General features: G+C 42.3%; 2 protein-coding genes across 2 annotated transcripts in view; one reads left to right on the plus strand and one right to left on the minus strand.

Moving 5' to 3' along the window:
• LOC145410641 (transmembrane protein 62-like) overlaps nt 1-4,479 on the minus strand; it is a 28,573-nt gene extending 24,094 nt beyond the window's left edge. The window contains exon 1 of the mRNA XM_080280755.1: nt 4,288-4,479. Within this exon, the coding sequence (XP_080136881.1) occupies nt 4,288-4,479 (192 nt within the window). The remainder of the gene's footprint in view (nt 1-4,287) is intronic.
• Nucleotides 4,480-8,717: 4,238 nt separating this feature from the next.
• Nucleotides 8,718-10,751, plus strand: LOC145410718 (uncharacterized). Its single transcript, XM_080280827.1, has 2 exons — nt 8,718-8,892; nt 9,418-10,751. The coding sequence occupies exons 1-2, from the start codon at nt 8,718-8,720 to the stop codon at nt 10,749-10,751; spliced, it is 1,509 nt and encodes a 502-aa protein (XP_080136953.1).
• Nucleotides 10,752-12,426: the final 1,675 nt, after the last annotated feature.

Genomic DNA, 12,426 nt, shown 5'->3' on the forward strand with positions numbered 1-12,426 from the left:
ACATCTGGCAATGCCACTGAGAAGACTAAAGTACATTTGCACGAGGTGGCAGGAGTTTCTCCCTACCCTTTGGTGCCAATATCAAATGATGGCCAGTTCAAACAATGGCTGGAGCACATTAGCAGCTCCTCCCATCATCCGGCAGTCCCCATCCACCCATTTTGCCATGGCATATGCTGCTTTCTGGTGAATGGGGGTTAAAGCAATATCCAGCTATTTTTATGCAACATCTGGTGGTAAAGTGGGACATAATTGGTGGTCCAGTGCAACATCCAGCACTGACGGGTCTCAACTGGCTCATAAATGGTAACCAACCAGTGCCAGGGGAAATCCCAAAACTCAGAAGCCAGTATAAATGCCCGCTACACGCCAGCCAATCAGAATCCGTTGTGGGTGTGGCTTGTCTGGCCTGCCAAGAACACCCCCATGTTCTCATTCTCACCTGTGGATGTTGCAGAGTCAAGACGTGTCTGTGCGCTCCCATTCTTCTGACAACACAGCCGCGAAACCCGGGTGCTCTGATTAACTCTGTGGTGTCCCATGTTCAAGCTATTGTACTGTATTGTACTGTAAAGTTAATGGCCTGTCAGTGCTCATGTCCTAGCACTCTAATGTGATTGTTAAACTACCCCCTGCGCTGTATTGTGTACTATACTGTTCATGAGTGCGAACTTCCTTGTACTGTTTCTCCCCACTGATGCTAACACTTGGTGAGTACATACAGTAGTACACTATGTACAGTACTGTATTACTGTACTGTATCATTACTGTGTTGTTTTCATATGCTTAGTTTTCATCTTTTACCCCTGGGGGTAGGGGGTTTTTTCAAGAATACTCCCACAGTATCCCTGCTTGTCATAAAAGGCGACTAAAAGGGTTGGCGGAGGGTTAGTGCCCCTCCCCGGAAAACAACTAACTAAAAAAACAAACAATAAGCCTCGGACAAGGACTGACCAAACGATGACGACCAAGGAATGGACAAAGGACATGGTAATTGGAACGTGGAATGTAAGGGGAGCGAATGATGTGGTGAAAGAGGGAAAGATAGTCCAGGTGCTTAAGGGTGCGAAAGCGGATGTATGTGGAATAACTGAAACAAAATGGAAAGGAGAAAGTGTGAGAGAATGGGAGTATGGATGGGGTACATGTGCAGGAGTAGGTGAGAATGAGAGGGCAAAGGAAGGAGTATGTATAGTTGTGAGTAAAAGATGGAAGAAGAGCATAAGACAGTATAGATCAGTTGGGTCAAGGATTGTGTGGGTAAAGTTGAAAGCTGGAATACAAATGTGGGCGATTGTGTGTGTGTGTATGCGCCAACGCATGATTGTGCTAGAAGAGTGAGAGAAGAGTTCTGGACAAATGTGGAAGTGTGCATGGAAAAGTTTGGAAGGAATGAAAGAGTGTTTTTGATCGGTGATATGAATGGTAAAGTTGGGAATGTGAAGGTGGATGGAATAGTTGGTGAGTGGGGTGGGCCTGCTGAGATAGATGAGAATGGGAGTGCGTTAGTGGACATTTGTGCTGGGAGGGGGTTGGTGATAGCCAATACCCTCTTCAGGCATAAAATGATCCACAGGTATACATGGTGAGTGATGAGAAGGGTGGGTGGTGAACTGAATGAAAGGAAGGCAATGACTGATTATGTGTGTGTGGATGAAAGGATGCGAAGATGTGTAATGGATGCAAGAGCTTATAGAGGTTGGGGGAGTGGACTTTCTGACTGCTACTTGGTGGTGGCCAGAATTAGGATTCAATTAAGATGGAGAAACAGAAGAAGGGAAAGACGAGAGGAAGGAGTAGTTGCAAGGAGAGTGGAAAGGTTACAAGAGGATGAGAAAAAGGCAGAGTATAAGAGAGAAGTGGAGGAACGATTGGGCAAATATGAATTGGAGCAGATGGGAGACGTGGAAGGTGTGTGTAGGATATTTACAGAAGAAATATGTGCAGCATGTGATGTGGTGTGTGGAAGGAAGAGAAGACGGAGGGGGGTGCAAGGAACAGCGTGGTGGACTGAAGAGGTGAGACAGGCTGTGGCACAAAAGAAGAAAGCATACAATGAATGGATGAGAAATAGGGGCGTGGAAGAAGCTGAGAGGCGGAAGAGAGAGTTATATGTAGAAAGAAAGAGAGAGGTGAAAAGATTAGTAAGAGAGAGTAAGAAGAGAGTGGATGAGGAATTTGGAAGGAATTTGAGTGTAAAGTGGAGGGACTGTAAGAAAATGTTCTGGAAAGAGGTGAAAAGAGTAAGACAGGGTGGAAGTGAAGTTAGCAGGGGAGTGAAAGATAAAAATGGTAGATTACTAATGGAGAAGGGAGAAAAAGTGAGCAGATGGAGAGAACACTTTAAGGAATTGTTGAACATAGAGGATGGAAGTAATGCGAGTATAAGTGGCTGGGGAATGGCTGGGAGAAGGAGGGAGGTGAGAAGACAGGAAGAAATCAGTAGGATAGAAGTTGTGGAAGCAATGAAGAAAGTTAAATCGGGGAAAGCCCCAGGAATTGATGGAGTGTGTGGTGAAATGCTGAAGCAAGGGGGAGAGATAGTAGTAGAATGGATGTGGAAGATGTGCAGATTGGCCTGGGAGGAAGGTAGAGTCTCGGAGGATTGGAAGTCAGGTATAATTATTCCCTTGTACAAAGGAACAGGGGAAAAAAAGGTGTGTGGTAATCAAAGGGGCATTTGTCTTCTTAGTATAATAGGAAAAGTGTATGGTAGGATACTTATTGACAGAGTTAGAGAAAGAACAGAGAAATTAGTTGGAGAAGAACAGGGAGGCTTTAGGAAGGGAAGAGGTTGTGTAGATCAGATATTCATTCTTAGATCTTTAGTAGAAAAGTTTCTAGAGAAGGGAAAGAAGTTGTATGCGGCTTTCATGGATTTGGAGAAAGCATACCGTATGACAGGGTGGATAGACAAGGATTGTGGAAAGTGTTAAGAATATATGGAGTAGATGGGAAGCTGTTGAATGCTGTGAAGAGTATGGACGATGGTGCGAAGGCTGCAGTGCGCGTGGATGGTGAATTAAGTGAATTTTTCTCTTTGAAAGTTGGGTTGAAACAGGGATGTGTCATGTCTCCATGGTTGTTCAATCTGTATATGGATGGGGTAATAAAAGATGTACAAGGTAGGGTAGTGGATGTTGGAGTGGCCCTGGTGAGAGAGGATAGTGTTTGGAAACTCCCTGTACTGTTGTTTGCAGATGATACTGTGTTGTTGAGTGAAGACGAAGGGGAGCTGCAAGGCTTGGTGGATGAGTTTGGGAGAGTGTGTAAGAAACGGAATCTAAAAGTGAATGTAGGGAAGAGTAAAGTGATTGTCTTTGAGAGAGGTGAAGTCAGTGAATGTACAGAGAGGTTGGATGGTGAGGAATTGGAAAATGTGAGTACGTTTAAGTACTTAGGTAGTGTGATGAGTAAGGATGGAGGTTTGGAGGGTGAAGTGCTTGAAAGGGTACAGCAGGGAAGAAAGGTTGCTGGTTCTTCGAAAGCAGTGATAAGAAACAGGGAAGTGAGCATGGATGTGAAAAAGTTACTACATGACAGTATTGTGATACCAACTCTAACGTATGGAAGTGAAGCTTGGACGTTGTTGGAAGGACACAAGTCAAGAGTGAGAGCAGTGGAAATGAGTTATTTAAGGGGAGCCTGCAGAGTCACACGGAGAGACAGGCTGACGAATGAGGATATAAAGGAGTGTTGTGGTGTGGATGTGGATGTGATAGGAAGCGTTATGAGGAACACACTGAGGTGGTTTGGCCATGTGGAGAGGATGGAGAGTGAAAGACTGACGAAGAGAGTGAATGTGAGTGAGGTCAAGGCCGAGGATGAGATGGAGGGATGGGGTGGAGAGGTATATGAAAGGGGGGTGTGAGTTGGGAGCAGGGCAGTGAAATGGCAGGGGATAGGGCGACTTGGAGGCGATTTGTTTGCGGCCACCCCAAACGGGATTGAGGCGTCTGGCAATAGATAGATAGATCATTACTGTGTTGTTTTCATATGCTTAGTTTTCATCTTTTACTCATGGCAAAGTTTTTAGGACAGAGGGTCCAGATGGACTGAATCACAATATCCGGCTCAAGGCCGAATGCTGCGCTGGATATTGCATATCCAGTGTTTTGCTTTAACCAGCATTGGCCATGGCTGAATTACATCGGATAATTGAGAGTTTACTGTAGTTGTGTACTGTTCTACAATGCATCAGAGATTTTACCTCTGACCCACCTGACAAGTATTATAATGTAAAACACATCTTATCTGTGAATAAATATCCCAGCACCATACACAGACCTGCATAAACCACATCAAGTTAGAGTCGTGTGACCCTGGAGCGTCTTGAGGCGATGTGTCATGGTGGCTGGTGGTGTCGATGGGTGATGGGTCAGTGACATCCACACTCAATACCCTCACCACCTGCCCCACCAGCGATGCCCCACCCAGCACCAGCAGGGTCCAGATTATTGTGCCAACCCTCACACGCATCACACTCTGCAGTGCAATACTTGCTTATTAATGAGAAAAATAGGGAAGCAAAGACAACAAGTATAAATTCTGGAAGATGAGAAGAGACACTGAAAAGGAATCGCTACAACTTTGAAGAGGTTAAGACTCACGACATAAGAAGATATGCGTCTAGGAGTGCCACTGGTAAGGCAAAATTCCCAAACTGGCACACATGAGAGGTTATGTAATATGTACACAACACACACAGAACTCCCCTGCCACACATAAGAGGTTATGCAATATGTACACAACACACACAGAACTCCCCTGGCACACAGACCATATAGAAACCTAATATTTATTATTATTATTATTTTTACTCTGAGAGGAAAGCATGACTAAATATTGAAGAGATGTGCTCAGGCAATGGAAAACTGCATAACAAGAGGAAACCCAAAGGAGATTTTTAAAGATGGCAAAAAAAAAAAAAAATGAACAGTGGCTAACAACTGAAATGGGCTACCTGAGCAGGTTATCAAATCACTCTCAATAAATACTGTATATTTAAAATCTTGATAATTTTTAAAAATAACTGAACAATAAGCCTATAAATACAAGGCACAAAAATCCACCTCACGCAGCCAATGAAAAACTGGTGGTGGGATACAGGAGCTGGAGTCAAAGGTTGAGTAAGTCTCTCTCAAAAAGACACCTGTGAGAGTAAACTGGGCTAAACTGGTTGTGTTCCCGACGTCTCTGTTGCACAAAAGATCCCCCTAAATAAGACCCCGGATACGCCCCTGATGGTTACCTCTTTACTCTTTTATACGATGCTCTAACCCGCAACACCTTCATAAATGACATATCTATGCTTATTTCTCAATGGCTATTGACACTAATCCTGTCACACTCAGCTCTGCGGTCACTTCGTAAGTCAACGTCACCAACAACCAAGACAGTTCTCCCACAAATACAGCAGTAATTTCTGCCATTTTGCTTTCCTCTACATCAAGTTCGAGGTTACTGATGGTCTGACACGCCCTTAATTACTTGCCTTATTTTCGTTACACTGGAATCATCGTTAAAACAATATAGATCTAGCTGACCCTTCGCACAGCCCGAGCTCTTTCTCTCTCTCTCGCAGTCTCAACACCCTTGTCAGTTGTCAGTACACACAAACAAAACATGAACGAAATACTGAGGAACCGAATATTCTCAACTGCGAATGCCTATTATTTTTATTTCGTTTTTTCTCTTTATCGTAAATCAACAGTGTATTCCGATCTATATCGTCATTGATAGGCGTGCCTTGTGTAATCAGATAAATCACAATATTCCATTGCTGAGTTAATACCAAGAAGATCAAGAGCTATCACCAGTGGCTATCACTAACTTCCCAAATTATTTGATATCGCTTTTATATTGTTTTTCAGCATAATAGCTACAACAAATGCAGCATTTCCTGGCCATTAAACAGTTATTTAGTTATTATTCTCCCATCTAATTGGCCTTGACCTACTAATTTCCATGAAATGATCATACTTTTTGGCTTGATAACATGTTTCACATCGATTCAATGCTACTTTGAACCCACACTAAGCGGTATTACGAAATCAATATGTCGACTTCCTAACTGAAGCCTAAATTCAGCCACCATTGCCATATTGGACAGCCCAGATTTTTTTTTTTTTCCGCTCCAGCAGTTGAGCGATAAAAAGTAAATTTAGGACCAGATCCAGCACTTTAGATAATATATTCCTTGCAATCATATTGGTAAATGATATTGCTGTTTTATTATAAGTATATATTGATCTGCTGAAAGTTGATGTGAGAGAGGGCTACGCCCCTAAGTTCCCCTGACTCTGAGAAGCATAGGTCATGACAACTATTTATTTTAGAATGAAAATGCCTCAATGAATAATCTGTACAAGCTGATCTAAGTTAATTTCCCAAAACAAGAATGTTTAGCAAAATACCATTGGCTTCACTAATGTATGCCATTATCTATCACGTAGCTATCCAGTTCATAGGATATATAGAAGCCCTCAGCGCCTCCATCTATCGGCGTAGGGGAGAAACACTCGATGTAAACAAGCCAGAAATATCGACCGAGGAATAGAGATCCTCCTCTAACTTTCCGGTGCCTCGTAAGTTCTGTAGGAGTTAGAATATACAAGCTTTATCACTTCGACATAAGTAGTGTGTGGTCTCTCCTATTATTTGATATATATTTCTTTGCTGTTCCTTCTCAAACCATAAAATAAAAGCATCTCAATTCCGAGGTCTCACGGCTAGATCACCAATTTTCGAATATTGGCGAAGAAGTTTTGTAGCCGTAATACATGGGTAAAGGCTTTGTAGGCTGAGGAGATGTACTGATAATATAACCAGACTTGGAAATGTATGGGACATTGCCTTTATGTTAATTAGAAATAGGAAATTCGGTAAAAGTAATTAGTTTGTTGTTGCCCCAAAGTTTAGTCATTGCAGGTTATTTTAAAAGTTTGATTGTTAAGTTCGGAGCTATTTACAAGGTTTATTGATAAGCCCAGTGATGCATGTGACCAGTATAAGCCACTTAAAGTGCAGTAATTATTAAATTGGAAATCAATATGCCATCATCTGAAAGACACTTTTTGGGGTGTATTAGTGCAGTATAGTGAAAACCAGTGATAGAAGGAGTAGTTATGGATGTAAAATAGTTTGAGATGGAGTGAAGAAACAATAAATTGAATGAGATGTATGAACTTTACTTTATTTTCCAGCTTCTGTTATTTAGTGAATGCAAGTGGTGAATCATATGTCCCGGATGTGTGTTTTAGATGCTTGTAACTTTTATTTAGAGAGAGAATTTAAATAAATTGCATTATGATAGCTAAACAGAACTGGATTTAAGTGGTTAGAACTTAGATGCATCACTTCCCAGTGAGAGTAATAGGAAATTAATTGGAATTTGGCTTAGGAGTTAGCCAGGCCCATTTTGTAGGTGGTGTGGGAAGTGTCATAGCATTTCCTCCTCAGTGATCTATTTTGCATATTGTACCTCCCTCTCCCTTCCCCATCCCCCTGCCCTTCCCATCCCCCTGCCCTTCCCTTCCCCCCACCTTCCCTGACCCCTGTTTGTCTCCCTCCCTGCCCTCCCTCACCCTTACTATTCTCCCACCCTGTTCCTTCACCCTCCCTGGGTTAGCAGGGGGAAATCCAGATGTTGCTTTTATCGGACTTTCGCATTTTTTGGAATGGCTTGGGCCCAAATTAGTCCATTATAGTGAGGTTTTACTGTATCTATATTTTAATAATCCTGATAGAGATACCGGACTGTCTTATTTTACAGAGTCATCTGTTTTTTCCTTACCTTAGCTGTACATGATATTCTATAAGTACTGGTATTTACTTATTGCATTTTCAGGTGTCAATGATTTTTATTTGTTTTAAGAATAGTGAAAAGTGTTTTGAAAAAGCAGTATTTGTTTACAGATGGATGCCATCTTGGGGTGTACAGAGACAGATGGACTACCTCTTAGAATGACATTTTTGAATGAAATTACACTTATCAGGGCCTGTTAAGCCAGACCTAACCAAAAATTTTTTTTTTAACAACTCAGCCTTATATATCCTAACCTAACCTAACCAGTTTTATGCTAACCTGCACGAACTTATCCTAACCTACCCCTTGTGTATTTTTTTCCATGTTTATTTATGTATCCTCTTCATAATCAAAAATGCACTTTTGTACAGCTTTACAAAGTCACTGAATCAATTTAAAGGTAGGTAAAAAAAACTTAGGTAACCTTTAAGAGGTTGTCCTGTATCTCCTTAAAGATTACCCCCCCCCTTTTTTTTTTTACATTATAGTTCTCACCACACAAATATATAGCTACCATTGTTCATCATTTTAAAAGCACATTGTCCTTTTTTTTTTTTTTTTTTTTTTTACAGTTCACATCTAACAAATATATACCATTGTTCATCATTTTTAACATGTATTTTGCCTATGGGATTGTACATCTTAGAAAAAAGACTTTATAAGCATTTTTCATGTCTTTGATTACTATTTGTACTTGTTTTTGATGATGTGGCCATGGGTTCATCTGAGCATTAATCAGAAGAACTGCAAGCTGAAGTTCCCCTTCTGCAGTTCACCATTGAAGGAGTTAAAGATCTTTTGTATAAATAACACAGCATTTTCCTAGGACACATCTACAGTGTTAAGTAAGACATTATTTTATGTCCACAGGCTCATCCTGGCCCTGTCCCCCATCACAGTTGTGGGCCAGATGGCGAGAGTTGGCGGAGAGCTGGTTGGAGGGGAGCTGGGGGTGGTGCTGGAGGATGGGGGAGTAGGGGTGACATTTGTGGACTCCCCTTCCCTGGTTCCGGGTAGCCTAGCCGAAGACACGCTGACATCGGACCTCACTGTGTGTCAGTATATACTCCCTCATGATGTCACAGGTTGGTTTTGTTGACATTAAATCTAAGTGTCTGTCAGTAGGGTACACACTCCCCCACAGTGTCACAGGTTGGTTATGTTGACATCAGACCTTCTACAGGATTACAGATTAGGTATGTTTATTTTGACAGTGGACCTTCCATGATGTCACAGGTTAGGTACTGTAAGTTGACATCAAACCAAACTATCTGTCAACATATATTCCTCCATGATGTCAGAGGTTGCTTATGTTGGCAGTGATCTGTTGCTTAGATGCAAAGTGTAGTTACTCTGTTCATTGCAGAGTCATCGTATTGTAGCTAATTTATACTATCTCAAGACAATTTTTATTCAGTCAGAGAAACCACTGACACCACAGGGAAGCAGCTTCCAGTTAGATATTCATATTAAGAATTTTGGAATTATACCATATGTTAAAGGTCCTTCATTGACTTCCACCAAACACAAACATGATTTTTCTACATATCAGAGATGCACTTGATTACAGCATTCTGTGCAAAAAAATAATTTGTACATCTTGTTTGCAGTTGCAGGATTTGAGGAGGTGGTGGAGGAGGTAGAGCTTGGCCCAGCCTCATGGGACAACCTCAACAAATCCTCGTCGACCACACTCAGCCAAGACTCAGGCATCAGCACTGACCCCACTCCGGACGTCTTCCTCACGCTCATCGAGGAGACCGTGGCACAGTCGGGACTTCTAGCTTCCTCCCCTGGCCAGGACGGGGTTGGTGGTGGTGAGGTTATTGTGGAGAGGATCTATGAAATGAAGGATGACCTCTGCCTTACACCGGAGATCAAGGATGAACCACTGGAGGATGACTCAAGAGAGTTGGAAAGGTCAGAGGAGGAGGAGATATGGCCAAAGAAGGTAAAGAAGGAAGAAAGTGTTGTGGAGGGAAATGGTGTGGAGGTGGTGGGGAGTGGGGAGAGCAGAAAAGGAACAAGGGTAAGGGTATTAGCCTACCATTGCACAGATTGTAACCAGAATTTCACCCTCGAGTCAGAGTTCCGAGCACACATGGAGGCCCATTTGATTAAGCTGCAGAACTCTTGTGCTTTATGCAGCACTGAGTTCTCCTCTAAGGCAGAACTTCAAGAACACATCAAGGAACATTTCTCTAAAAATTCCTCCCATACTTGTAACATCTGCGACCAGAAGTTTGTGTCCAAGAGTGGATTGAAACGACACAAGAAGCAGCTACACAACTTGGGTGTAGTGGTGGTGGGTCCAGGGAGTGTAAAGTGTGGTGTATGCCAGGCTGTGTTTGAAGATAAGAGTGCATTACGACAGCATGCAGCTTCCCATGCAGCCCGCAAGCCATTCACCTGTGAGGAATGTGGTGCCACATTTACCCAGAATGGCTCCCTCCAAGTTCATCTTCGCCGGCACCGGGGGGAGAAGCCTTTCACCTGCTCCCTGTGTGGCAACAGTTTCACCCGAGCACACAGCCTCAAGGTTCATATGAAGACTCATACTGGGGAGAAACCATACTCGTGTGAATACTGCGGTGCCTGTTTCGTCACTTCATCTCATCTAACTGTACACCGCCGGACTCACACTGGGGAGAGACCGTACTCATGTGGGGACTGCGGGGCCACCTTCATCACCACCTCCCACCTCAATGTCCACCGGCGGGTACATGCTGGGAATGGTGGTGGTGGGGGTGGAGGGGGCACTGGAACCCCTGCCACATGCCCCCAGTGCCATGCCACCTTTTCAGACCTGGGGCAGCTGCGTCACCACCGGCGCACCCAGCACCGCTCCAGCCAGCACCAGCAAAGCCTCACATGTAAAGTCTGTGCTAAGCAATTCAGTAACACACGCCAGTTGACCAACCACACAGTGCATGAGTGTGGCTGAGTGTGGCTACAAGAGGCTCGGTGTGGCTGGTTGCAGCTGGCTGTGGCATGTTTGATACTCATGGCTGTATTGTTTGGGTCGGTTGTCAGGCCTCATCAAGTCAATGTCACTGAATATTTGGAGCAGGGAGTCACAGACTATCTGCACCTGATGGAAAGAAAGCAAAAAAAAATGTTGAATTTTTTAATGTAACTTAACAAAAATTGAATCATGCCCATAAGTGGTGAGATAAAAAAATACTATAGAAGGAAAGGAAGTATATTAAAGAAATGTGTATGAGACGGTTAATGTAGGTTATAAAAAATGAGCCATGCCTATAAATGTTGAGGTCAGAAAGGAAAAGGATTAACAACAGGAAAAAAATGTCGTACGTATAGCAGAAAGCAAGTTGTAGCAATTTGCCATGTATCCTGTGCTGGTATCAATCCACGTACACATGCCTTTATAAGTATTTCATAAGTGTGGGGGAAGGTAGCAAGTCATGGTGGAAGTAGTTCAGTATTCTAGGTGGCATGGAAGGCTTTGTAGCACTTCTTCTTTTATGATTTATCATGCATGTTACACCTTAACATTCTCTTGTATGCTGTTTGTGTAGTTTAATGTCAGCATAATTTAGATCACTAACAATGAAGAGGATATTGAAGTATAATGTGCAGAATAAATTGCTAAGGAAGATGTGTTAGGAAATCTCCAGAGCCACCTAGAATACAATCTGTAGTGTGGTAGTGTTATGGTACTAGTCCTGTGGTAGATCTGGTAGAGATGCCAGGCTGTATTCTTGCCAGTTAAGGAGGCTCCATGCTCACTGTAGTGGATTTTTTTTCATGTGATGGGACTGGGCCACACAATTTGAATACTGTGGGTAGTTGTGGTTACCAGTGTATGAAATTTACTGTGGTAGGAATAGGTCTCCTTGGCTAATACTTAGATCGACCCTCCAATCTGATTATGGTTAGCCATCAGCTGAGCTGATGGGGGTTAGGGATCCCTGTCAGGTTAAAGTAAACACACTGTAGCACCTGTTCCTTCCAAGTTAATTTCTGCATATAACATATTAATAGTATTTTGTTTGTTACTTCTGCAATCTGTGTTGATATTAAAAAGATATAAGATATAGGAGAAGAAGAAGGTTTAGTATGCAAAATCCATTGCTTAGGAGGGAGTGACAGAAAGCCTTCTGAGCTGGCAAGAATGCAGGTCACATTTTTATCTACCTTTTTTGTTGTTTAGTTACATTTTGTTGAACTTGTATGATGCCAGTAGGAGACCAAAGATTTTGTCCCTGTGCCATGCTTCTGTGTTCTAAGTTCCTTAGGATCTTTATTTATGCATCAAGACTGGGATTCACTAGCAGACTTATCAGCTTACACTCATCCTTATTTTTATTATTACAGTTTTATTATTATTATCATCATCATCATCATCATCATCATCATCATCATCATCATCATCATCATCATCATCATCATCATCGTCGTCGTCGTCATCATCATCATTATTATTTTTACCATTATTGCCAAGTATTGTTGTCTGGACCCTACCTCACCCCATCCGTAGGCGGGAATGAAGTCTGAATGATGGTTATGACATTGGTGATGATGATGATTATTATTATGTTATTATTATCATTATTATTTTATTATTACATTTATTATTATTATTATTATTATTATTA

Source organism: Coenobita brevimanus, chromosome 86 (assembly GCF_032717465.1).
Source record: "Coenobita brevimanus isolate Jiangsu-jjx chromosome 86, ASM3271746v2, whole genome shotgun sequence".
Classification (NCBI taxonomy): domain Eukaryota; kingdom Metazoa; phylum Arthropoda; class Malacostraca; order Decapoda; family Coenobitidae; genus Coenobita; species Coenobita brevimanus.

What these genes read in the sequence shown, in the direction of transcription:
- LOC145410718 (XM_080280827.1), top strand. Translation starts at nt 8,718, where the DNA reads ATGGCGAGAGTTGGCGGAGAGCTGGTTGGAGGGGAGCTGGGGGTGGTG. An exon ending in ACTCCCTCATGATGTCACAG is followed by an intron (nt 8,893 to 9,417) that starts GTTGGTTTTGTT and finishes TCTTGTTTGCAG; the next exon opens with TTGCAGGATTTGAGGAGGTG.